The sequence below is a fragment of the Monodelphis domestica genome, chromosome 3 (genome assembly GCF_027887165.1).
Source record: "Monodelphis domestica isolate mMonDom1 chromosome 3, mMonDom1.pri, whole genome shotgun sequence".
Taxonomy (NCBI): Eukaryota; Metazoa; Chordata; class Mammalia; order Didelphimorphia; family Didelphidae; genus Monodelphis; species Monodelphis domestica.
The window spans coordinates 435,029,170-435,056,808 of NC_077229.1; the positions used below are offsets into that span (position 1 = coordinate 435,029,170).

The window sequence follows — 27,639 nt, forward strand, 5'->3', positions numbered from 1 at the left end:
CTCTGACTCGGAGTTCCCCTAGCCAGGCATATATGTCTCAAGGAGGTAAAGGACAGAAATAAAGGCCCCACATTCACCAAAATGTATATAGTAGCAAAGAATCAGAAAATGAGCCCCTTTATGTAAAATAAATACTTTCTTTTCTCTAAAAGGATTTTGCATGTTAGAAGGTACAGATGGTAGCATTGAGGCTTAATTTGGAAAAGAGAAGTAAGGGAGCATCTCTATTGCAGTTAATTGGGGAAATGTATTCTCTCAAGAAGAACTAGTGAGACATTAAGTCCTTGCTCTAATGAAAGATGGCATTTGAATTTTATTAGATTCTTGAAAAATTGTTCATGACCTCAATAGACTTTTATGAACAAGCAGTCTTTTATTATTATCATTTCCAGATCAGTGGCTCTGTAAATCCAATAGAATTTAGGGCTTACAAACTTACTCATTCTTGAACTTGGCTCCCTTGATTTTATAGTGTAGTGATACTGCATACCTAACATTATTACATGACTGGAAGCTTTACATTTTGAAGATAACCCCTTTTAAATGTTCTCCTGTGGTTTTACTCCCCAAATCACATGAACAGACTATGTTAAGGGAAAAGGATTCTCCGAGTGGAAATGACTTTATAAAGCTGTTCGCAGAATGATTGCAAAGCATAAAATAATGCCAGTTTCTTGCATAAACAGCCATCAGTGGCCTACGTACATACTACGCCGGGCCTCCCTTCAGGCTGGGAAGAAAGGAAAGATGCTAAGGGACGCACATACTATGTCAATCATAACAATCGAACTACAACTTGGACTCGGCCCATTATGCAGGTATGAAGATTCCATCTGACTAAAAATGGCAAGCGGTAGATTTTGAAAATATGGCCTATTTCGTTGTTTTTTTTCAAAATTCATCCATTCTACTAAAAGATTCATGAAGAAAAATTATATTCCACCAAATATGGTATGAATTTGAGTACAATGTTTGCCTGCAGAAACATTTCTTCTTAGGTGCCCAAGATGAAATATAATTGGGTTCATTTTTAGAATATTAAATGAATGAGACTTTCAGAATAATAAGAATAATAATAATAGTCCATTATAATGTGTTGCTAACATCTTTTTTCTCTTGGCCGAAGATAGTTTTGATTTGGGGAGAGTGATTCATTTTTATCCTCCTTGATAGTATTTCCCTGCTTCTCCCCATGATTATCATATTTAATTATTTCCTCTAAGACTTAAATATGCCAGACCTTTTGTTGTTGTGGTTGTGGTGGTGGTGGTTATTTGGGGGTTGCACAGCCTAATCAGAGACAGAAGAAACATCCTCACATTTAGCTAACTTGTTTTTGCCTCTAAAATAGCTTGCCGAAGATGGTGCATCTGGATCAACTTCCAACAGTAACAACCATCTAAGTGAGCCCCAGATCCGGCGGCCTCGTAGCCTCAGTTCGCCCACAGTAACTTTATCTGCGCCGCTGGAGGTGAGAAGTCTGTCTCATCTAACCCAGGATCACTTCTATCCCGTGACTTCTCTCTCATTCTTTCTCTTGTCTTTTAACTCTGGCTCCAGTTTGGCAGCCCCCTTCTCCCTTCCTCCATGGTCTGTTGTTTCCCTTCATAGTCAAGGTGTTCTTCTTGCAGCTTTTCTACATGCTTCTCTGTTTTGCCTAGCAACATCCTTTGATTCCTCTCACTTAATTTCCATTCTCATTTTGCTGGGCCCTTGGTGAGTTGTGAATTATTCCGTCTTGGTTGGGACCTTTGCCATCATTACTGTGTTTCCTGCTTTACACTATGGACTCTCACCTAATTTCATTTTATAAACCTTCCAAAGGCTTCTGTTTGAGCTTTACAATGTAGGTGTTGCTTTCATCGTTAGGAAAAATTGGAATTGTCATTCTATCTGCTTTCATGTTTTTCAAGCAAAGATTCTGGCATAGGTGTTGTGGTTGTTCATGCAGTCTACAAATCACGGCTGGGCATTTGGCTTGTGCTATCATTTGTGTTGTTTACATTATTTCTTAGCAATGATTGTCATAAGAAAATAACTAAATGGGAAACTAATCCTTTCAAGGCACCGAGCAGTGACAGTATTGAGAGAGTGATTGTGTTTCACTTAAATTCAAGGGATTCTTGATGCCACATGCTTAAAATGTGTGCAGACAATGAAGAAAATGTGTCCTATATAGAGCAAACTTCCTCCAAACCAGAGTTTAATTCTTAAAGTTGACATCTATGATGTTGCACAAAAGCCATAAGACAGCATTTTCCTTCAATAAACAAGTTTTTACATTTTATCATTGTAAAGATTTCCCCATTAGATTGTGAGCTCTTAAGGGCAGGGACCAATATTCTTTGTGATCTGTGAGATCCTCACTGAGCTTAGCACAAAACTATATTTCAAGTGTGCTAAATAACTGATTAGTGGAATTTATATTTAGAAGCATTCCTTGATAGCCATGGAGAAATACAAAAGTAAAAAATAATTTAGGTGGGGTTGAAAAAAGTGAGTTACGGTCAATGTGTGAATAGGAATACATATTATTATTAAAATTAGATGCCTACTCTTTATTCTTCTCCAGTGAGAAACTTCCCACAAGCCCACTTGGGCTTATCTGAAATGGCAACGGAAAAATTCTGATGTGTATTCTTGCTCCTTAGGGTGCCAAAGATTCACCCATACGTCGAGCTGTGAAGGACACTCTTTCCAATCCACAGTCTCCACAGCCATCACCTTACAACTCCCCAAAACCACAGCACAAAGTTACACAGAGCTTCTTGCCACCTGGTTGGGAAATGCGGATAGCTCCAAATGGCCGTCCATTCTTCATTGATCATAATACAAAGACTACTACATGGGTAAGGTGAATTTGGGCTTTTTGCTTCTAGTTTAGTCCTAGAATTATCCTAAATTATCTAATTTAGATAAAAATCAAGCCATAGCAATCAAATATAGATGTTTTCTTAAGATCTTTGGTTGTTTTTTTCTTATTCTCTTAGTCTTCATATTTAAAACAAAGAAAATTGATTTAGTTACCCTGGCTGATTCTCTGGCTTTTGGTTTGGGCTGAAAGTTGAGTTGATTCATCATGTTTGAAACTGGAATGTTTGCACTGAATCTGACCTTCAGACTTACACTGGGTGCTAAGCTTTAACATTTCTCATTTCAAAATAAAATTTGCTATTCCATTCTGTTGGATGAAAAAGATTTATATGTGTAAAAAGGCATAGATAGGCAGCTAGGTAGTGTTGTGATTAAAATCATTCTGATAAACTGATTTTGGGAAAGAAATATTAGTTTATTGAATATATGTCCATTTATTGGTTAAACCAGCATCATAATCAATAGTTACATAGAGATCTATGACCCTCTCATGATCATCAACCCAGAAGCTGGGTCATACAGCTCAATAGTTTTAGGAGCTCATTATTTAGCCCTTCCCTTGAAAATCCCAAGACATTTGTAATGGGTGGATAGCTAATTAAGAGGTGATCTAGCAAACCATCTACCCCTTCCCATCCCCAAAGGTGGAAAGATGAGGGGTTGGTCACTTAAGCAAGAAAAGAACTTTTCTCCTCTTCATTTATTAGCCAAATTCTGTTAAAAAGGAAAACATTCTTTGGGATTCCTAAAGCAAAAAAAAAAATGCAAGAGGCCGTAAACAGGATGAAATCTCTGACCCAGATTCTAGACATAGAAATTCTCACTGACTCTCAATATTATAGAAGTCAATAGAGTATGCAAAAAATAAATTCTTATAATAGATACTATAACCTTTTAAAAAACAACTCAGGATTTAAAACATCACCTGTAAAATCTAATTTTAATCACTTAGATTCTGTTTCAGTGCCCTCATTTATGAAATGGCATACTTGGACTACGTCATATTTTATGGGTTTCTTTTTCTTGTTTTTTAAAAGCACCAAAATTAATAAGGTAATTAAGAGTTACATTAGGTCTTAAACCATTGTTGAGAAGTTGACTTAATTTTTTAACAAATGCTGTAATTCTGGGTGTTCCCTGAATATAATTCTCCTTATGAATATTTTTATCCTGTTGTATGGCTAGCTATATTAGGGGAAAAAAACATCCTGTAAAATACAACTAAGAATATTGATCTAAAATTTTATAAAAACAGTAAGGACATTTATACATAGTTATATATGCAGATAGAGTGCTTTGAAATCCCTTTTAAGCAGACCTTTTAGATAAAGTGTTTATTTTTATCAATATTGCAGATTTCTATAATACCTTTTTTTCTATTGAGCCCAAGATCTAAAGCAAAATAAAATGTAAATATTCTACTGCTCTTAAAAAAAAAAAAACCTCATTATATTATGTGGACAATTCCTTTCATGGTTACAAATAATTTAGACTCTGTTGTAACATAACATACGCAGTTTTCTTTCCAGGGCACCCAGTTCCATTTGCTGTTGAACTACTGTAATTTCCAAACCTAGCTAGAAATTGGAGCTAGAATAGGGGGAGAATGTATAAAAAGGGATGGATTAGTATCTGGAGCCACTGTGGCCTGCCAATATAAGCTATGATTTTAGTAATTTGAGCTGGCTTAGTAATCAAATCCTCTAACCTTTCACAGCCTTTCACATCACTAGCTCAGTGTAATTGCTGCTGTGTGGATTTAATTTTAAGTAGCATGAGCTTTGTTTGTTACATATATTGATGCTGAGTGAAGCAGTTTTATCTTTTGTTTCTAGTTTTCTGTTCAGGTTAGAAATATTTGCCATATTTGCTAATTTACACATTTTTAAAATAGATTTTTGTTTTGGAGAAGGTTAACTTTGTGGCATTGTTTGGACATTTTCTAGTTAACAACTGGTGATTCCAAAGCCTCCACCCCTCTCATTTAGAATCAGGAGTATTCCCTGACACAGCTGCATTGTGTCTTTGAAACAAAAACCTATACACAGGCTTTCACTGTAGATGGACAGGGCTGCCTTGCATGTTTATTTTAACAGGGGGGTGAGGGGTTGACATTGTCTATGAGGATCACTTTCAGGTTTTAGTCTTTTTGCTCTTATTTATTTTTTATGTTTTAAAGTGAAAAGCAGGGCTATACTTAAATTTTGACCTTTTCACAGTGAAAGGAGGAACTGGTATAACTGGTTAAGAATATTTGAGAGAGGGGCAGCTGGGTGGCTCCGTAGTTGTGGAACTAGAATAGATATTTGGTATCCATTCTGACACAAAAGAAGGTGAGGGTTTAAAAAAATATTTTGGGGAAAAGTATAAAAATTCCCTTCCTTTTCACATCATCCAGGCCTCTGAACTTCCTAAAGTTTCAACTGTAGTCTGCTACCACCAACAATAACAATTACAAAAAAAATACTTTGCCAGGAAAATGTAACTTTAAGGAAAAACAAAAACATTATATTCTGTGTTTGAATCTATTGGTTCCAAGGCAGAAGAGATGTACGAGCTAGGCAATAGGGGTTGTGAAGTGTGTCTGGGGCCATATTTGAACTCTGAATCTCTCATCTCTATCCCCTGAGCCACCTCAGGAAGATGAACCATCTACTAGAATACATAAAAGTAAAGATATTCTGCCAGTCATCTAGAATGAAAAGTTAGAAGATAATTGGAATGAAGTCGTCAGCCTAAGAGTATTGCCTTGCTTCCTTGGTGATGGCTTACCTCATTTATTCATTAGCCTGTGACTAAAGAAGGCCAGTTTAAGAGATCAGTGCCCCTTGGAGACCAGCGAGCTCCAAATACAGAGAGCTGAACTGCAAAACCCAAAGAAGTTTCTGGGAAAAGCTTGCCAACACTCTCCAAGGTGATTAGATAAGAGAAGGTGGCTTTCTGCATTCCAATCCCCATTGTTGCTTTCATAACCATTGGGCAGCTCATTTTGTATTATTTCACTGGCTACATAGCTGGTGGCCTATTTTCAGAGAAGGAAGGACCCCTGACTTTACTAAATCAGTGAACCCAAGCTTATTATTCTAAAGCACTTGTATTTAGGACAAAGGACAATTGAGAGTTCATATGGTGGCAGAGGCACTGGTTTTGTAGAGGGTCTGTAGCCCAACACTACAGGTCGTGGCACCATAATGCATAGAACACTGGGCCTGGAGTGAAGAACACTCATCTTCCTGAGTTCAAATCTGACCTCAGACCTTGACCAATTGTGTAATCCTGGCCAAGTCACTTAATCCTGTTGGCCTCGCTGTCCTCATCTGTAAAATGAGAAGGAAATGGCAGATCACCCCAGCTTCTTTGAAAAGAAAACTCCAAATGGAATCACAAAGAGTTGGACATGCCTGAAATGACTGAACAACTGGTGGTTCAATTCTGTTGTTGAGTATCTATGGAATAAGTCACTTTACCTATAGGCCTCAGGTTAAATTTAGGAAGCTCTATTCCATGATATTTGAGGTCCCTCTAGCACTAAATCTCTCCTACTTCAACCCTTTTTTTAATACGAATTAGAAGGCTGAGGCCCAGAAAATTGAATTAGCTTGCCCTTAGTTCACCCAAAAACTGAATAGTAGAGTTAGAATTTGAATTCAGGTCCTCTGACTCCAAATGTCTCTTTTTCCTTCAGAATTTTATTCCGTCAGTGAGATCTAGCATATTCGAGGCATTCTTTCAAATATGGAAAGAGTATTTCAGAAATATTGATTTTTTTTTTTTATGTATGGGATCATATATTTAGAACTGGAAGAGACCTTAAAGGCAAACTATTCCAACCATCCACTTTTCCAGATAAGTCACTTTCCAAAGAAGTTATAAGTCATGGTGGTAATTAGATCTGAGAGGAGATTTGAACCCAAGTCTTCTTGCTTCAGAGATACAGTGGAGAGAGTACCAGGCCTGAATTCAGGAAGACTCCTCTTCCTGAGTTCAAATATAGCCTCAGATACTTACTGGCAGTGTGACCCTGACCATGTCACTGAATCCTGTTTGGTTCTGCTTTCTCATCTGTAAAATGAGCTGGAGAAGGAAATGACAAACCACTCTCGTATCTCTGCCAAGAAAATTCCAAATGGGATCATGAAGAATCAGACAGAACTGAAACGACTCAACAACAAATAACTTCTCACTACAGAGCCATTTTTCCCAATTAGCCATGGTTCTCTCATGTCTTAAAACCTTCATAAAATTATTTCATTATGAAAAGGAAACTTTTTTATCCATTGGTATGGGTGTGCCCATCTGTCAGTCTTGAGAACATTTATTACTAAAAGGAGAAAAGAATTGTGAGCGAATAATTTTTACAGAGAAGAAACTAACACCAGTTCTTTTGATAAGCTGACTTTTACTGTCAATAAAAGCCTCCCTTAAAGCTCATATAGCATTTTATTTGGTAGCTCTCCGTATTTTTATCATAATCCTTACTAGATTATGAACTGCTTGAGGAAAGGTATTGTTTCTTCCCTAAATCGTATACCCTCCTGGTCCCTAACACATTATATACTTAACAAAATGCTTATTGGATTAATTATTCTATGGGGGTTCCATTCAAGATTATAAGTATAGATATAAATATTGTTTAGGATAAGATAGCTGCTTTATGGGTCTATTTATCAGTTTTTTAAAAAATAATTAAACCATTTAAAAATAATCATTTTTATTTCTATAGCTTTCATTTCTTTGTAGTAGTCACCTTTTGTTGAAAGTATACTACTGAGGCAGGCAGCTAGGTGGCCTGGTAAATTGGAAGCCAGATTAGAGACAGGCAGGAGGTCCTGGGTTCAAATTTGGGCTTAGAAAATTCCTAGTTGGGTGACCTGGGAAAGTCACTTCATCCCCATTGCCTAGCCCTTGTCACTCTTCTGCCTTGGAACCAATATATAGTTTTGATTTTAAGAGAGAAGGTAAGGGCTTTAGGGAGAATCTATAAACAATGTCATTTGATGAAACACTTGACAATCTTGCCTAGCAGCATCCATGAAAGCACAAGTAAAAAGACCACCATATCTTAGAGAAAGTCTAGGAAGATTTTGTAAAGATTTCCAGACTAAGTCAACAAATGCCTTAAAATTTAAGGCAAAGACGAGTGTAAAGGAAAATAATGAAAAATATGTTACAAAGTATGGTTCAGGACTAAGGAATGAGAGAAGTCAAAAAAAGTCTAAATATCTCAAATATTTTTTCAAGAAGATTGTAGGAAGGAGCTAGATATAGAGAATAGCAAATAGTAAATAGTAAAAAATTGTTATGAAGAAAAACTCACTGTCAAAAGGAAGGTTGTGTGTTTAAAAATAAAGGTGATAATTCCTAGCTGTGCGTTCCTGGACAGGTCTCTTAACTTGCCTTGCCCTCCTTGCACTTCTGTCTTAGAGTTGTTACTAGGACAGAAATAAGGATAAATAAATGTGTAAAATAAAAACGAAAGGCATCAATTGAAAAACATTTGAAAGGAATCATTATCTTGGAATTTATTCAAATAAATGGATAATGGCAGCTTTTAAAAAACCACACACAACAAAATGAAGCCACTTAAAATGGTTCTCTGCTGTGTTATGGGAGATAAAGATGTTTTTCTTTCCTGCAAGCCAAAGATGAGTGATGAGGAATTAGCCATAGAAAGATAAAGCAAATAAAACAGTATAAAAACAGAAGAGGGCACTGGCATGCCAGCTCCTCAGGCTTCTTTGGGGAGGAGAGAGAGAGAGAGAGAGAGAGAGAGAGAGAGAGAGAGAGAGAGAGAGAGAGAGAGAGAGAGAGAGAGAGAGAGAGAGAGAGAGAGAGAATGAATATAAATGGTTCATGGCATTGGACAGTAGATATTACCCTGGGATTTTCTGTACGTTCATGTTCCATTTAAAGTGGAACAGGTGATATAGACACACCTGGACATATTTGATGCACTCTGAACACTTTACAGGCTTTAAAACAATAATGGGACCTTCAATATAACCTGATCCAACCTTTTACAGTTGAAGAAACTGAGGCACATATATTGCTTAAGATCACAAAAATGATAATCATCAGAGCCAGGATTCAAGCTGAACTCCTCCAACTCTATATGCATGGTTCTTTGTGCTGTGTCATAGATGTTTAGAGTCACCCACACAGTTCTTCCAAGGGTAAAGCCTATTAGAACAGTTTTCAGTGAAAGCTGGTTGTTAAACTTTCAATGAAATCATTTACACATTTAAAATGGACAAATATTACACATCAGGGCTTGATTTGTTGTTTTGTTGATTACTTAGGTTTTTAAAAGTTAGTGGAGAAAATGTTAATAATACATACAGAAGCCTTTCATGTGTACATTTTTCCCCCTATAGAGTCAGTTGTTAAATATTTACCAGCTTACCCCTGGTAGGAATTTTATCTATTTACAGTTCAAAGTTAGTAAAAATAACATTATGTAGGGGGCTACGAAGTAATTCAGTGGATTAAGAGCCAGATCTATAGACTGGAGGTCCTAGGTTCAAATCTGGCATCAGATACTTCCTGTGTGACCCTGGGCAAGTTATTAAACCCCCATTGCCTAGCCCTTACCCTTCTTCTGCCTTAGAACCAATACATAGTATTGCTTCTAAGACAGAAAGTGAAGGTTTAAAAACAAATAAAGCATTATGTATTAATAGTTCCCTGTCTCAAAATTTTCCCATTAAAATTAATTAATCATAGAATTCTTGAGCTTTATTTTTAGATATTTGCTACATATTACAACATTGTGTTAGACAATCATGGCATCATAATTGATAATGATGTTTTAAAAATTAAGAGTAATAATCTCTGTATCTATTATTGTTTGTTTACTGGAAAATATTGATATTGCTTGATGTCAGTTTCCATTATAATTGGTCCCATTTCTTATTATACATTAACATCTTATTAAAACACCAAAACACTTACCAAAGCATTTATTTTACCAGTTTTTTGTCTATAGCACTTCTTCCAGATCATCATGTAATGTTAATGTGATTCAGCGATAAATATGATTTATACTTTTGACTTGAAAAAGATACTGAAGCAGAAAACCTTTAATAACTTGCTAGCAGAAATATTAAAATGATTGAATGAATCTAACTAACATGTCTAACTCTAAGCAATATCAGGTTGTTCAAAGGATTGAAAAATGCCCCAAAATGACCCTTTCAGTATAAGTGTTATTTATTATGCAAGGTTGCATTGTTTTCTGTCTTGCATATTCTCGATATAAGGACCTTTTTTTCTCTGCATTATTAACTTTAATAGAAATAAACATTATTTGCAGTGTTGTTAGAATCTAGGCTCAAACCTTATCTCTTATGATTTTTTAAAGCTTTGTTCATTCTCTATGGTTTCTTCTAAATTGTTGTCTTTTAAAATTATCCTGAACATTTAAGGTATTTTTAATAAATAAGCAAAAATTAAGGTTTAATCTGTAGGCTTTGGTCAGTCTTCTGGTTAGCATTTCCATATTTTAAAATAATGAGGAAACGGTGCTTAAAATAGTTTAGGAACCTAGACGTAAGGAAAGTGGAGGTGGCTTTCTATTTAGGAAATAGTAATATACAAATTTTTAAAAATACAACTTTCTAACATTTTAGAATAGGATGGATGAAGGTATTTATTAAACACAACAACAGGGTGTCAGTCATGGTGCTAAGTGCTAACGCTACAAATAGGAAAGTCTGGCAGTCCATGCTGTTGAGTAGCTCACATTCTCATAGACATCTCCTGTCATTCACTTGTTCAGTCGTGTCTGACTTTTTGTGACCCCATTTGAGATTTTCTTGGCAAAGAGGCTGGAGTGGTTTGTCATTTCATTCACTAGCTCGTTTTACAGATGAGGAAACTGAGTTAAGTGACTTGCCCAGGATCGCACAGTTAGTGTCTGCTGTGCAAAATAATGAGGAGGACTTTGGGGGGAAATGTATATAAGCAGCTGGGTTGGAGAGGGTGGAATCAGGAAAGGTTTTTTTGTGGCACTTGTGCTAAGTTTTGAAGGAAACCCAGAATTCTAAGGCAGAAATGAGAATGAAGTATATTTGCATCATGGAGGATAGATGATGAATATAAAAGATGGAGTTTTTTGTGTATGGAACAGGGAACCAAAGATGGAGAAGAGGAAAAGATTCTCCCATTTTCAACACAGGGGATGACGCAGTTCTGATACAAAGAATAACTTCCTTACCCTGGACTGCATGTCCAAAAAGAAGGGCAGCCAGTGACCACAAACAGATAGTTCTTTACAATATTCACTGATGGAAACTTCTTTTCACATTCTTATTCCAGGAAGATCCACGACTGAAATTCCCAGTACACTTACGATCGAAGGCATCTTTGAATCCTAATGATTTGGGTCCTCTTCCTGTGAGTATTGGGTTTACAAACTAAATATCCATTTCATCTTCGTTTATTTGTTTTAAAGCCCTTGCCTTCCATCTTGAAATCAACATGCTGTATTGGTTCCAAGACAAAAGAGTGGTAAGGGCTAGGCAATGGGGGTTAAGTGACTTTCCCAGGGTCACACAGGTAGAAAATGTCTGTTTGAACTCAGGACTTCCTATCTCTAGACCTGATTCTTAACCCACTGAGCCACCCAAATTTTATATTCTTTTAAAAGCATGGCGCATACCTACTTTTCACTTCTGTTAAAAGAAAGGTGGAAAACCCCTGGGATGATGGTTTAAGGGTGGGTCAGACTGTGTTGATGATTTAACCCCCCCCACACACAAGAATACTCCCTCCCTGTTTGGACAGAGAGCTGATGGTTGCCCTCAGTCCTTGATCTATAAGATGGAGGCACAAATAAAGCAGAGGGACACCACCGGAATAATAATTTGACTTTTTGTTAGGAAATTTTGTGAAACCTAACCACCCAGATGTCCTTCAGATCAAACCCCTTGCTGAACCTCCACCCACCAACCTTTTTTCTTTCTTCTTTAAAGATCTGACTGCTACTGAATAAACATAATTACTTATTTGGGATAGGATGACTAAGGTGGGATTAGGGAAGAGGTCAAACAGGACTAGCCTGGAGGCTTTCTCTGTCTTCTTGATTCCCCTATGCTGGCTATCCTAATCTAATGTTAAAGAAACAATAAATGTCTTTAGGCATAGCTGACACAAAGGAAGATATTTCTGTCCTCAGAACTGGTACAGCTCGCCCTCCTCAGGCAGTGTCCAGTCAGTCCACTTTATGTCTTGAGATAGCAGAGAAACAGGATCAATTCACAGTCAATGTGGGCATTGGATTCAACTGGGAAATCCCCAGGAAATGGAGGGCTTCAAATCCTGAGATAGGAAAGGGAGCTGCTTTCAGTCCAAAATTCAGAACTGAACTATTTTTGACCATTGGTTATTTTCCCAGCAGTCCCTATCCCCAACATTCCAACTACCCTGACTGTCACTCTTTCTTTTCCATCATTCCATTACAACTCTTGTGTAAAATCTTCTCTGACAATTCCCTTCCCACCCCAAATTTCCTACTCCTTCCCAGGGCTATTTATTTTTTGGTCTTCATTCTTCTTTTATTTTAAACCCTTACCTTCCATCTTGTAATCAATATTATGTATTAATTCCAAGGCAGAAGAGTGGGAAGGGCTAGGCAATGGGGGTTAAGTGACTTGTCCAGAGTCATACAGCTGGGAAGTGTTTGGTCTTCATTCTTAACAGAACTCAGTGTTTACCTGTGATCATGCTATATGATTAGAAATTATAGCACACGTACCCCAGTGTTGCTGAAAGACATCCCAGAATTAGCCAGGCACTTGTCAAAGGTAGGCTTCCCTCGTTCTTTGTAAACAGATTATACAAAAAGATAGTCTCCCTTGCAGAGGAAGGTTTCTTTTGTCCCTCTGACCACAGCTTCCTTCCTTCTCTAGCCTTGATTTAATTGTTGGAATGAACATGTTTGAACCTGCTGGGGGAAGGGTACACATAAGTAAGGGAGGCTTCTTGAATTATGTAATTCTGCAATATAATTATGTAAATTAGCTTACAGATATTTAAAGGCTTTTTACCTTTGGTGCATGTTTATAGATTTAGCTTATTATTTTGTTCTCTTTTCTAGCCTGAGTGGGAGTTTTATACTATGCACTATTCTAAATTAGATTTCGAATGGCACCTTCAACATGCCCCCCCTTCATCTCCCCATAGCTAAAGAAAGCCACCCCTTACTGAGAGACAAATGTCTCTGAAAACTGTATTCTTAGAACCAATAGACACTGATGTTTTGTTTCTGAAGCTAAAATGAGCATTTCTAAAAACTCTTCTGGTACTTAGAACTCTTATCTCATTGACCAAATGTGAGGTCAGGAAAATTCTAGGGCTTAAGCTGCCTTGATTAATTATAAGAGTTGAATAGACAAGTAACCCCAAATCTAACTTTTCTATGATATTCCACTACTTCCTACTCTTTTCTAGTAGTAGTCTTTTTTAATTTAAGGACAAACATATAACCTTATTTTTCCAATTTTATGTGATCTCAAGTCCATTGCAGTAAACCTGGTGGGCAGATGACATTTTCTGTTAGAATTACTCATTATTTAATCAAATATTTTTATTTGTCCATTAATTCTTCTGCAAAATATCATACCAAGTTAAGAGAATGAAAATATGTTGGATTGAGGATGGGTTCTAGTGGAGAGATGGTGATTTTGTTTTTGTTTAAGGAGATTTGGGGTAGGAGAACCACCAACTAATATTTATTTTGTCTTTTCTTTTGGACTAGCCCGGTTGGGAAGAAAGGATACATTTGGATGGCCGAACATTTTATATAGATCATAGTAAGTAATCCCCACTGGTAAAATGTTTCAGGTGTAGACAAAAGGGAGATAACTTTAATATTATAGCAAAAGCTTTATAACTTTACTCTTCATTTAGGAAGCCAGGTGTTGATATGTGGAGAAAATGATACCAGAGACTTAGTGCCCTCCTACGGTATCGTATATTCACCAAAAGTTTGTGGTTAATTGGCTCATCAGCTTTGTTCCCACTTGGATCTTGTGAAGCATTAACAATTTTCTTATTTATTGATTTATTGGATTTTGTGGTTGTTGATGACCCCATGGCTTATGTGCATTTAATAAATTAAAATACACCATAGTAATAGAAAATAAGATTAGAAATTATTTTGCCACAAGTCTTTATATAAACAGTGGGAGAAAAGGTGTGCTTTGCTCCCTTTTAATGAATTTAAATGAAAATCACTGCATTAAACAATCTTGTGACATATTGACACTTCTGACCTTATTTTCTATTTTTAGCATGTTTTTTTCTTGCACCCATTATTAAGCTATATCTGATTCTGTTACTGAAGTCCTAGTGTAAATGATGTTTCATTGTAGATTTTTGTCATGGCATCCTAGGTCACTTGTGTGGTTTTCTTGTTTGGATTTAAAATTAGACTAATAAAAAAGTGTTTTTAGCTCAAAACTTTTTTTTTTTTAATGAGGAATCTGTTTTCATGTGATGATCTTCACAAATTCCTTATTGTCCCTAAAGGGAAAAAATATCAAAGGAGAAATTGAATTAAATACAAAATTTAAAGTCTTCTGGCAAGTAAATAATTTTTGGTTTCCATTTTAAAGCACGTGTTTTTTATTACCTCCCCCCCAAAGACATTGAACAGTTTTTAGTGTAAAATCAAATACAGCTGTCTTTTTATGTAAATAGGAGACTCCCTTATTTTGTTTGTTTGTTTTCCCAATGGCATTTTACAAATTGTAGTATCAAGGAATGTGTTGGTCTCTAGAGATGCCAAGAGTGCCTTTATTTAATATCAGAATTAAAACAACAGAGACTTCAAATTTTAGAATGAAAACAGAAGTGACTACTCTAATGAAATATAAACTTTTAATTTTTGGTTTGGTTCAAATTGGATATCTGAAAATTTTAAGCTAACTTTGTTGCTTTATACTTGGATATAGGCAAAAAGGTTAATTTATTCATATTCCAGAATTGTCCAGTGAAGCTGAAATTGTTAAAAAATGTTTTATTAATGTGCACCCCAGGCATAGTCCCATATATTTCCCAAAAGCTATTCATTTATAATTTTATCACTGACAAAATTTGATATAAGCTCATCTTTGTCAGCATGGCTGATTTCCTAATAAAGTACATAAAGAAAAACAAGGGAAAGTTTCCTTTGGTTGTACCACTAGTTTCTACTAAAATAAAAATGCTTCCCTTTAAAAGTTTGCATTTGACTTGCATTATTATTCTAGCATTTAATAAAAAACTCATAATAATTCTGAATATTCTGAGGAAACTGATTTTTAAAAAAATAACTCTTACCTTCTATCTTAAATTCAATAATGTGTTTGGATTCCAAGGCAGAAGAGTGGTAAGGCAATTGAGCTTAAGTGGCTTGTCCAGGGTCACAAAGCTAGGAAATATCCTGAGACCAAATTTGAACCCAGGGTCTTTCATTTCTAGGCTTGACTCTTAATCCAAGGAGGCACTTTGCTGCCCCCAAGCAACAGAGTTTTTTAAATATAGCAAAAGAGGTACATAATATATAGATACATAGATATATACCATATAGGATGTCAAGATTTATATAATTTGCTTTATAGATATAGCTTTATAATCTCAAACAGTCCTGAGTGATAGATACTATCATGATCCCTTTCACAGATAAGGAGATCAAAGCTAGCTAGCCAGGTTAGGGTCATAGCAAATGTCCAAGAGAGAAAATGAACTCAGGGCTTCCTGACTCCAACAAAATTGCTGCCTCCAAAAATTATGTTAATTCAAATAGAAATTCAAGTGGCATCAAAATAGTGCCCACATGCTAAACTGGCAACCAAGGACATTCCACATATTCTTTATCCACTCCCCAAAAGGGTTTTTATCACTTCTGTAATCTAGCATAGACCCACTTGTCTTTTAATCAGTTTCATCACATCAGCCAGGTTTATAAAAAGTGAACATCATAAGCTTTTTCTTTTAATGTATATTTTTTAACTTGACCTTCCACCCCTCAGGAATCTTTTTAGTTTTCAACAACACTGCAGTTTAATTTCAGAAAAAGAGTTTATATATACATATATATTTATACTTCAATTTCCGACATCCACTTCATGTGTTAGTATACACAAAATGATGCTTTCTCTTGAAATTTTCTTTTATGACAATTTTTATGACAATTTATGACAAATATTTTTAACTTAAATACTCAGGATACACTGCACTTAATCTACATGTTGCATTTAGATGGGGAGCCCTTAGAGGACAGGGACCTCAGTCTAAGTACTTTCCTCCATATACAACCACCCTCATCTAAGTACTTACAAAATGCATTTTGATACTGAGGAGAGAGCTGCCATCTGTACGCTAATTCACTTCCATATAATGTCTCTTTATCTTCTGCTTTTACAGAGAAATATGACTTAAAAACTTGGAATGAAAAGCACAATCCTCACTCTCCATTTATAACTGTCCCTTGTACACACAATCCTTTTTTTTCTTTTCTTTTCTTTTTTAACAATCCTTTCCTTCTGTCTTAGTAACAACTCTTCATACAGAGGAGCAGTGAGGGCTAGGCAGCTGGGGTTAAGTGATGGGACCAGAGTTACGCACTAGAAAGTGTCTGAGGCCAGATTGGAACCTGAGCCCTCCTGATTCTAAGTCAACCACTGAGGAGGAGAGTGTGGATGATCTGCAGAAGGGAGAAGTAGATATCACGAGTTCTGTTTTGTTTGAGGTGGCTTATGAGATAACCATTTCAAATTGTCCAAAAGGCAGTCGGGAATGCAGGACTAGAACTCTGACAAGTCATCTGCATAAAAGTGATAATTTAATTGGAGGGAGAAAACCAAGTCGGGGGGGGGGGGGGGGGATCCGGAATACAGTACAATATCTGTACAGATACAGAATATTATGGCCCCACTCAAGGGCCATGATACTGAAAATTAATCAGTAAAGGAGACTAAGAAACAATCAAGCAGATAATTGGAGAGCTAAGAGCGTAGAGTGTTATGAAAAATCCAGCAGAGAGAATATACAGAACAAGAGCTAATCAGTCAATAAATATCTGTTAAATTAAATGTTTGACAGAAGAGAAAAACATTTCCTTGATCACATGGTTCAATGAGGATATGATTGGGGTCGTAGACTAAACGATCACTCTATTGCAAATGTTAATGATACGGAAATGGGTCTTGATCAATGATACATGTAAAACCCAGTGGAATTGAGTGTTGGCTATGGGAGGGGGAGGGAGAAGGGAAGGGAAAGTACATAAATCATGTAACCATGGAAAAATACACCAAATTAATTAATTAAATCTGATAGGTAAATAAATAAATGGTCTTACTCAAAATCAATCAATTAATTAGATGTTTGCCGTGTGCTAAATTCTGAAGATTAAAAATAAAGGTCTAAAGTACATGGTACATGCCAAAATAATGATTAACATTTTCTAGGATGCAGAAGTCAGAAAGGATGAGTATTGAGACAAGGCTATCGAATAAATTATTCCTTGTTAGCATAAGAAGTTAAGTATATAATGACCCTAAATTGTGCAAGTCCTTGGCACAAATTGTGGAATATGTAAATAAAAACCTACTATTACAGTTCTCAAATACAAAATCCTAAAAAAGTTAATTCAAAAATTCAAAAAGAAATTCATTACACATCCTATGGTGTAGTATGCCAATCTTAGGAAGTTTCCCAAGACATATAGGATTTATGGGATGGACTCAGGGCCACACAACTATTAAGTAGCTAGATTTGAATATATGTCTTCCTCACTCCAAGCCTAGCACTCTTTCAAATGCCTTTTGCCAGAATTTTTTTTATCAGTCTTTTTGACTTGTTTAAATTTCATGGACCCTCAAGGACATCTTATTAAAAAAATTTTTCCTTCTCTGTAAAGATATGAGGATCAGCCCCTTCTCCTTCCATACAACTCCCAATCTATAACACCATTGTATTATTATCACTCAGACCATGGTAGTAAGAAAATCAGCTTATTGAGATTGCATATTTTAAGGAGAAGAAAAGATCTTGCCAGACTAGATAGTGGGGAAAATCTTTCTCTGAAAATTTTTTGTGAAGTGTTAATTTAATTTACATTTTTGGACTGTCCAGTCTGCTTTGGATTTGGGGGTGGGGGGTATGAGTGTGAATGATGCATACTATGGATTGTTCAATTGTTAAATAAAAAGTGCTTAACTGAAAACAGTTTTTTTTTTACTTTATAAGCAAAAAAACAAGTGTTTGGGTAAATGCCTTGTGTGTGTTTTCTTAACCTTTGTGAGAGGGAAGGGGGGACTAATTCTTTTTGCAGTTGAATGAAAAATCACAATCAAGTTATAAATCCCTGAGAGAACAGGGGTTTATAATGAAGTGTTGATAGATGCTTACCCCCAAACAGTGTGAATTAGATGGTCTACCTTACTTAGTTTTGCATTTTTGATTGAGTGTTTTCAACTAAACAGTGTGTTGATGGGCAGAGTGGATGGATGGGTTGTATAATTATTCCCTAATGTTGCATTACTATTTAGAAATTTCTGAGACGTGAGCAAGTGGACGTGATATGAGAGAAGTAGATGGTTGGAGAAACTTAGTGAAACTTGTTTCTGAAAACATTTTTTAATAGCCTGTGATAGGTTTTAACTAATGCTCTCATTTATTGGGTTAATTTTCAGATAGTAAAATTACTCAGTGGGAAGATCCAAGATTGCAGAATCCTGCTATTACTGGTCCAGTGAGTATTCTTCATGCTGGATTCTTTTCCAGGTCATTTCTTTGCTTCTTCCAGTATAATTAGAATTGGAACCCCAGGACTCTAAATCCCAGCTTCCCATGTTACTTCTCACGTTACGTCCTTATGTTTTGGAGATAAAGTTTGTGTGTGACTCCACTTCTTTGTCTCCCATGAAAGCAGCTGGGAAAACTTTACTCAGGCTTTTACTTTTGTCCTTTTATTCTACTTCAAGTGATTATTAATAAATCTCATAAAATATAATACTTAGAGTTATTGGATATTATTTTAAATTTTAAATTCCTAAGTATGCATATGTTATTTGTGGTTTAGAGTCACTAGAATGCCAGGATAGTTGACATAAGCAGAGCCATTTCTCTTTTTCTCTCACCAAACTTTCCTCCTAAACAGAGGCATTGTTTTTGCAGGGCTTCTTCACAGGAGCATGAGTAATAATTTATATGGATGGCACTCCACTCTTTTCCAAGTATTTTGAGATCTTAAAGCTATATGTAAATTTCATCTATATTTTCTGGTTATTATAGAATTAACTCTAGAATTAAAACATGAGGCAAGATGGCTAACTTTGAACTTATGATATAATAGATAATGCTCACAATGGACTCCTTTGACACGGATGAAGAATAGTTGACCTTCTTTATCACAGGCTTTAACATTGCTCTAGACCTTTAGAACCCCATGATGGTGGTAGATGGAGAGGAAGTGACTCTCCCAAAGACTTAACAACAAATTAGTGTCATTATCAAAGCTATGACTTAGCCCCAACTTCACAATGAGCCATCAAAGTCAACAGGAAATAATCTCTTTTTCCAAAAGACAGACAATGTCAGATTTGTTTAGGATATTCATTATTCAAAAACATTGAGTACTTTAAGGATTTAAGCAAAGGAAGGAAGAGAAAGGGTGCTTATTACTGAAACAGGTGAGTTCTTTATAGGATTTCACCACTATATGCAATAATAACTTAAAATTCACATAGCAAATAATTATTCCAAATTGTTCTCAGATGGGCTATATAGCTTGAATATTACAATAATCTTATGGAGGTAGACAGAGCTAGTAGTATTACTTCCATTTTGTAGATGTAGTCATTAAAACTCAAAAAGGTGGTTTCCCTGGTGCCCCAAAGCTTATGAGCAAAACCAAGACATAAGCCCAAGCTATTTCACTGTAAGTCATTAGGTCACTCTGTGGCTGATTTTTAGTGAGCAAAAGTAAGATTATCACTTGCCCTGCCTAGTGGTTAAAGTAAAATAGATTATAATCATCAGAACATTTTAATTTCTCTGGGTGGCATTTTTTAAAATGTGTATGGAAAGAGAACAAAAGATTTGACCCATTAAACTATTCAGTCCAAGAAAGATAAAGTGCTCATACATTCCTCTCCAGAGGCTCTATCAGGCATTTCTGTCTATCAGGAGGACAATAGTTTCCTTCTAGGAGAATGTGAAAGCATATTCTTCTTATTCTTTTTAAAAAACAAGAGAGAAAAAATAATAAGAGGTGGAGGAGGATAATGATTTTTGAACTTCCCATGCATCATTCCCCATAAGAGGAAAGAACAGAAATATCTCAACCTCCTAGTTTCCACCCACATCCAGTCAGTACTTACCAGGTTTACAAATGGCATTTTTCAGTCAGACATATAGGCAGCTAGAATAATTGTGTGAAGCTTGAAGTGGATTTTCTGAGGTGAAATTTTAGTCTGTTTTACATTTCAAAACATTCCAGTCCTTAGTGCAGTGTCTGACACATAGTAGGTACTTAATAAATGTTCATTGATTGATTGATCATTCTTATTGGCTGCTATAGTGTTACATACTTAAACATTTCTGGCTTTTTTAAGGGTTAAAATAAGTCACCTTAGAATCATAGAATTTGAGAGCTAGGAAAGAAAGAAGTGGCAGAACCAAAACGTGAATGAGTAAGAGAGATTCAATTATTTTCATGGTCTCCTCAAACTATATAGTAACAGATGGCCTTAGAATCAAACCTTCCATTTGTCCACCCCAGTGTTTTTTCCATTATATCCATTGTTATTATTTTTTTTATCATAGCTAAAGCGGCCACAATGTGATGTATGAAGCCATTTTAGCTTTTTTAATCAACTCCTTTCTTTAATTTGCCCCAAGATTCTTTTTGTTAATTCTTGCCAAAGAAATAAATTACTATTCCCACAAATTCTACTATTCCTCCAAAAAAATGAGTTACTAGAAAGCTTGCTGCCAATAAAATCTATGAATTAATAAAAATATTCTAGTATGAATGTAGTTTTCATCAGTCTTCTTTTCTCATATAAGATGTCTAAGACCTTCTTTAAAATATTTTTCTTAAAATTGGGTCCTTAGCCTAAAGGTTTTATTTGATTGTTTTTTATATTTTATTCAGAGAATATATGCACTTAATTTTTGCAGATCTATTTTAAACTATCAGTTTTTTTAAATATACCATAAGAATATTAACTATATAGAGTTATGTAATAATTGCTTATAGGTAATTCAAGCCATTTTTAGATTCTATGTTTTTGTTCTTGTTTTTGTCTAGGTAGAAAGATCTTACCTTTATTCCAAAAATCTACAGTGGTTCAGTAATCAGCACAACTCCCATGACTTTACTGTGTTTCTTCCTTATTTTGTCACTATAAAGGCCTCTTCCAGAAACTGGAGCCCATTCAAGTACATCCATCTCTCAAAGAATATTTTAAATGTGTCCATTTGAGACTGAAACATTCCTAAGAAATGACAGAAACCAAGGTCTTATACCCTTACCAATTCCAAAATCATGAGTAGGGTTTATTACAGTGTCTTCAGCAACCTTTAAACTGTGATTTTTTTAATTTTTAATGTTTTTTAGTTCTAGTCCCAGTTCTTCTTAATTATTATAAACTCCCAGGCAAGTTTTGTCCTCAACTAAAAATTAAGATGATCTCTAAGGTCCCCTTTAGCTCTAAAAACTGCAAGGATCTACTTTGACTACTTGAACCTTTCAATAGCAGTTTGTTCTTTACTTAAATAATAAGCCTATCTGGTTATTGTCATATTATCAATACATATACCAGCTAGACTGGAAGCTCTTGGAAGTCAGGAACTTTGTCTTATCCAAATGTTTTATCTCCAGGTAGAATGAAAGGATTAGCCCAGAAGCAGATGCATGCATAAATTCTCTCCCTCTCTCTCTCTCTCTCTCTCTGTCTCTCTCTCTCTCTCTGTCTCTCTCTGTCTCTCTCTGTCTCTCTCTCTCTCTCTCTCTCTCTCTCTCTCTCTGTCTCTCTCTGTCTCTTTCTCTCTGTCTCTCTCTGTCTCTCTCTCTCTCTCTGTCTCTCTCTCTCTCTCTTTCTCTTTCTCTCTGTCTCTCTCTTTCTCTCTCTCTATCTCTTTCTCTCTGTCTCTCTGTCTCTCTCTCTGTCTCTCTCTCTCTCTCTCTTTCTCTCTCTCTCTGTCTCTTTCTCTCTCTCTGTCTCTCTCTCTCTCTGTCTCTTTCTCTCTCCCTCTCTCTCTCTCTGTCTCTCTCTGTCTCTGTCTCTCTCATCACACAGAGAGAGAGAGAGAACAATATAAAACTTCTCATAGAAAATATATACATGTGAATAGATTTTCAGTCTATTTAAATAAATAGACTCTGAGGAGTTATATACAAATATAGAGAGAACTTTAAGGCTTATGATTCATAAAATGTTCTGAATGTTGGCTCAATATATGTAAAATTTTTAAAGTGTATTATTTTCATAATCTCTATTTATAAATATCTCTTTTTCAGGCTGTTCCTTATTCCAGAGAGTTTAAACAGAAATATGACTACTTTAGGAAGAAGTTAAAGAAACCAGTGAGTAATCTTGTCTTTTTGTATAGCACTGTATTTGTCATTTGTCCTTTGGAAGTTACCATAGCCTAATTTAGTAAGAACAATGTAATTATGCCTTTTTTTTTAACCAAACCACACTTATTATTGCATTTTTTAAACTATACTTTGATCTATTTGGCTCTTCAACTTTTATACTTTCTTTTCAAAGTTAATGATAAGTTAGTATAAATAATGATAACTCCATTAATCTTGAACTCCCTAAGGGCAAAGACCTTGATTTTTGCCTTTGTATTTCAATTGTTTAGCACCCAGGAGGTGCTTAGATATTTGTGGACTGACTTTTTAAACAGATAGAAAAAAATGGATGATTTTTGATGAACAATATGTCTTTTTACTGTTAAATATTTAAAAAGATGGTAAATTTTTTTCATCAAAACAAAACAAAAGAAAAAAACCCAAACAAACCAGGATAGTTAGAACTCAAGTCAAGGGTAAGAGAAACTTAGATCCTATGGTAGTAGTTGGAGTTATTGTAGTTTCTATTAAAATACTAGCAGGATAAGACCTGCACTTTTGTTACTGAGTTTACAGGCAATCTCTCTTATCTTCATTTTTTTCCCTCTCTGTTCTCTCCTTCCTTTTTTCTAGTAATTCCACTCTTATTCCTCCTTCCTACGACTGTCCAAATAATTTTCTTCAGGCCCATACCTATCCCTATTCTATCTTGTTCAAAAATTATTCACTTCCCAAGTGAAGTACAGATTCCTTAATTTGGCATTTCAGGACCTCCAAGTTAGTTTTCATCCTACTTTCCAGCTTTATTTAAATCTGTTTCTCTTCATGAATTCTGTGTTCTGATTCAACTGGACCTCTAACCAATTCTCTAAACTTAACTTTCCATCTCTCCCCCTCTGTGCCTTTTTACAAGCCATCCTTCCACATCTATAATGCACAGCCTTCTCATCTCTGCCTTTAAGAACCTTAGCTCCTGTCATTAATATATGTTCTCTGGGTTGAATTTTGCTTTCCTTTTTTCCTGTTTAATTCTTTAGTGTCTCTTCTACCTTGTTCTGCTTTGTGAATTCAGTTATGAAGTGTGCCACCAGAGCAGGCTTGCCTGACTGTACCCTTTTTGCTTTATGTACTCAATTCTAGGTTGCCACAACCAGGCAGACATTAGCTAGGAATATAGAAACTGTAGCACAATTTTAATTCCTCCTAAATGTTTTTTTTTAATCTCTTCTCCCTTCCGTTTTCATCTCTCTCTCTCCTCCAGCATAAACAGATCAAAATAAGATCATTTTGCCTGTCTTCCAAAATACCATTTATTAAATGAAAAATTTGCCTGTGAAATGAATGCAATCCCCTCCATTTTCTGTCACTATTTCACTTGCTGCACACTGTTGATGATGACTGTCTTGACAAGTCGCATGAGCCCTAAGGAGAAGACTTGCTCCCCATGGGCCCTTGCTATCAGGGCTTTCTATTTCATTTAGAAGTCTAAATGGATTTCATGTTCCCAGGAGTCAACTGCCTTTATACTCTATAATGATTAGGCTTACTATGATTTCTCTGTCAACAATAGGCATCCTCCCCCAAATTCAAGCACTGCCCCCCTTAATAGAAAAATTGATTTAAAATCTTTGGACCACAATCCTGACCCAGCAAGTTTTTTCTCCTCCTTTCTTCCCTCTTTGCCTTGGCTATATAATCGGTGTTTTGATTTAGGCAGATGCATATATGTTTTTAATGTAATTTAACCATATTTTAGTTAACAAATTTATTTTTCAATCTACTCCTTACACACACATACTCAAAACCCTTATAACATATTCATAGTTGAACAAAACAATTCCCACATTGGCTATATTCCTCTGAAAAATATGTTTTTTTCCGCACTCTATTTGTCTTCCCTATCAGGATGGTTGTCATGACTTATCATCAGTCTTCGAATGTGTTGATTATTAGAGTTCTTAAGTCTTTAAAAGGTTGTCTTTTACAGTGTTGTTGTTATTGTGCAAGTTGTTCTGCTTCTGCTCACTTCACTCTGTCCCATCAGTTCATATTAGGATTCCCACAACCTTTTATAATTAATTTGACATAATAGTATTCCATTATATTTATATTCCACCAATTATTCTCCAAATAAGGAGATTCTCTTAGTTTCTAGTTCTTTGCCACTAAAAAAAGGGCCTTTATAATTTTTTGACATATGATATCTGGAAAGTTTTCTAGCAATAATGCCATGATTCTGATTTAGTTAGGTGGATTACTCAGATTTTATGAAGATTCTCCTCCTCTTATTACAGATAACTAGAGTTGACTGTCCCTGGATACCAGATGGTAGAAAATGTCTGGTAAAGCACAAAATTTCTTCTCCACTCATCCTTTCTTAACAGGCAGCATCTGTTAGTGATTCAGTCTGAAAAATTGTTAAAGGACTCTAAATATTTCATATCTTGATGTAGATAGGCTTACTTTTATGTAGAGGAAAAGCCCAAAATGAGGGAATCAGAATGGAAAACATTCACTCCATATTACTCCAGACTCTTCCACCATCTCCTTGATGTTGACATTTTTCCTAGTGATGGGTATTTTATATCTTCTTTCCTGTAGGCTGATATTCCGAACCGGTTTGAAATGAAGCTTCACAGAAATAACATATTTGAAGAATCCTATAGGAGGATCATGTCTGTGAAGAGACCTGACGTGCTCAAAGCCAGGCTGTGGATTGAATTCGAGTCTGAAAAAGGCCTTGACTATGGAGGTGTGGCCAGAGAATGGTTCTTCTTGTTGTCCAAGGAGATGTTTAATCCTTATTATGGCCTCTTTGAATATTCAGCCACGTAAGTGTATGGAACATATCTGGAATTTTATCCTAACTCAGACAGTAAATGGTTCACCAATTTCAGATGAATTAATTCTGTTGGCCCTAGATCCCCTAGAGCATGAGTCTAGAAATTATTCTTAATCTACTTGGTGTTTTAATGTTTTCATTGAAAGCCTAAAAGTGACTGACTCTTTTCTTGTCTGTTGCACTCATGTAATTGAAATTGAAAAAAAAATAGTTTCTGGTAATTATGGCATTCACAGAGAGATGCAATTATCATCGCTAATGTTATGTTAATTCAAGAGAAGAATTTGTCAGTGTCATGCTTCTAAGAAGCATAAAACATTTTTTATGAGCAAGAATAGCCACTAACGTTACACTCAAGGAAAATTATGAGGTCTTTGGGGATCTTGCTTCAGTATATAAATGGTGAGAAAAAAATTCATAATTAAAGGATTTCAAAATCTCTCACATGGAAACTGAGAGTGCCTACTTGTCATCTAAAACAATCAAACAATGGTCACTCTAAAAGTCAGGCATGAGGGGTCACTAGGTGGCTCACTGGAAAGAGGGCCAGTGGATAGGGAGTTCCTGGCTTCAAATCTGGCAAGTCACTTTATCCCCATTGCCTAGTCCTTACTGCTCTTCTGCCTTAGAACCAATACATAATATTAATTCTCAGACAGAAGGTAAGGGTTTAAAAAAAAGTCATGCACACATGTATAACAGACAGCTTAGCTTAAGAAAGATTAATACTGCTTTTAGGCCCTTGTTAGAAGCTTTTTTTGCCCTAGAAACTTATCTATCTCCTCCCTGTCCTCTCTATATCTTTTATTTAGAAACAAGATTCATGACTTAATTTCAGTGGCACAGGAATTTTCCAGGGTAACCTTGCCTTTACAAGGATCCTAATTGCATTCAAGACCCTTAAATATATTTAAAATGAGGTGGTTGGAGTACATAACTTCAATGGCCCTTCCCAGTTCTAAATGAATGATTCAGCCAGTCAAGCAAGCCTTTATTGAGCATCTGCTATGTGTCAGGCACTAGCTAGGTACTTAAAATGTCAAGAGAAGAATGAAACAATATATTCTCCAACTACTGACTATTTTGTTGTATTTTGTCTATACCTCTGACCTTTTGAAATTGTCATCCAGGAGAACAAATTATGTGCTCTCTCAGAAAGGTGCCTCTGGAATAGAATGGAGATTGAGATAAATTATTGAGTAACCCTTCCTTCTTTCCTTCCTCCCTCCTTTCCTCATATCCTTCCTTCCTCCTATTCTTTCTGCTCACTTCCTTCCTCTCTTCTTTCCTCCTATCCTTCCTTCCTTTCTTCTTGCTTCCTTCCTCCTCCCTTCCATTTTTTATTCTTTCCTTCCATCTTTCCTTCATCATAGTACCTTCCTTCCTTCTTTTCTTCCTTCCTTCCTCCTATTCTTCCTTCCTTCCTTTCTTCCCCCTTCATTCCTCCTCCCTTCCATTCTTTATTCTTTCCTTCCATCTTTCCTTCATCATAGTACCTTCCTTCCTTCTTTTCTTCCTTCCTTCCTCCTATTCTTCCTTCCTTCCTTTCTTCCCCCTTCATTCCTCCTCCCTTCCATTCTTTATTCTTTCCTTCCATCTTTCCTTCATCATAGTACCTTCCTTCCTTCCTTCCTTCCTTCTTTCCTTCCTCCTATCCTTCCTTCTTCCTATTCTTTCTTCCTTCCTTCTTCCCTCACTTCCTTCCTTTACCATATCTTCTGTCTTAGTATTGATTCTAAGACAGAAGACAAGCATGGGCTGAAGTGTCTGAGGCTAGATTTGAACCAAGGTCTTACCAACCCTGGACCTGGTGCTGTATCCACTCAGACATCTAGCTTTCCCTAGTAATCCTTTATTTCAAAGCCTTCTTTCTTAATCTTGGCACAGCCTATATCCCTGTGGGGATTAGCTTGCGTCAGGTGTGTAAGCTGTGGGTAATTAACCCAAAATTCTCCTCTCCTTTCCAAGTCAATGAGCATATGATTCAGAAGTAAGGAATTAACAAAAATTTATTTCTATTTAATTACAGAAATTTGATTTTTCCATTCTGCCTTACATTTTTAAATTTTTACATGGTTTCCTTTTCATTCCTCAAAGGGACAACTACACACTCCAGATCAATCCCAATTCAGGCCTTTGCAATGAAGATCATCTGTCCTATTTCACTTTTATTGGACGGGTAGCAGGTCTGGCAGTGTTTCATGGGAAACTTCTAGATGGTAAGTTATTAACAATGCTAAGACAATAAAAATGGCCTTGTATTTTAATTGTGTTTATTCCATTTATTTTTCTGATTGGGGATGCTTAGTACAGTGCTGCATTAAACATCCAGGCACTTTATTTTTATCCT

General features: G+C 35.9%; 1 protein-coding gene across 26 annotated transcripts in view; it reads left to right on the forward strand.

The window, feature by feature from the left end:
- Positions 1 to 27,639, forward strand: part of NEDD4L (NEDD4 like E3 ubiquitin protein ligase) — a 444,249-nt gene that overhangs the window by 371,791 nt on the left and 44,819 nt on the right. For 13 of the 26 annotated variants that reach the window (XM_056824464.1, XM_056824467.1, XM_056824472.1 and 10 more), the window contains 10 exons: positions 687 to 818; positions 1,352 to 1,471; positions 2,652 to 2,849; positions 11,191 to 11,268; positions 13,631 to 13,685; positions 13,783 to 13,839; positions 18,555 to 18,613; positions 22,388 to 22,453; positions 25,049 to 25,278; positions 27,387 to 27,508. In XM_056824464.1, coding sequence (XP_056680442.1) covers positions 687 to 818; positions 1,352 to 1,471; positions 2,652 to 2,849; positions 11,191 to 11,268; positions 13,631 to 13,685; positions 13,783 to 13,839; positions 18,555 to 18,613; positions 22,388 to 22,453; positions 25,049 to 25,278; positions 27,387 to 27,508 — 1,117 coding nt within the window. The remainder of the gene's footprint in view (positions 1 to 686; positions 819 to 1,351; positions 1,472 to 2,651; positions 2,850 to 11,190; positions 11,269 to 13,630; positions 13,686 to 13,782; positions 13,840 to 18,554; positions 18,614 to 22,387; positions 22,454 to 25,048; positions 25,279 to 27,386; positions 27,509 to 27,639) is intronic. The other 13 variants (XM_056824470.1, XM_056824466.1, XM_056824473.1 and 10 more) reach the window with 3 other exon arrangements.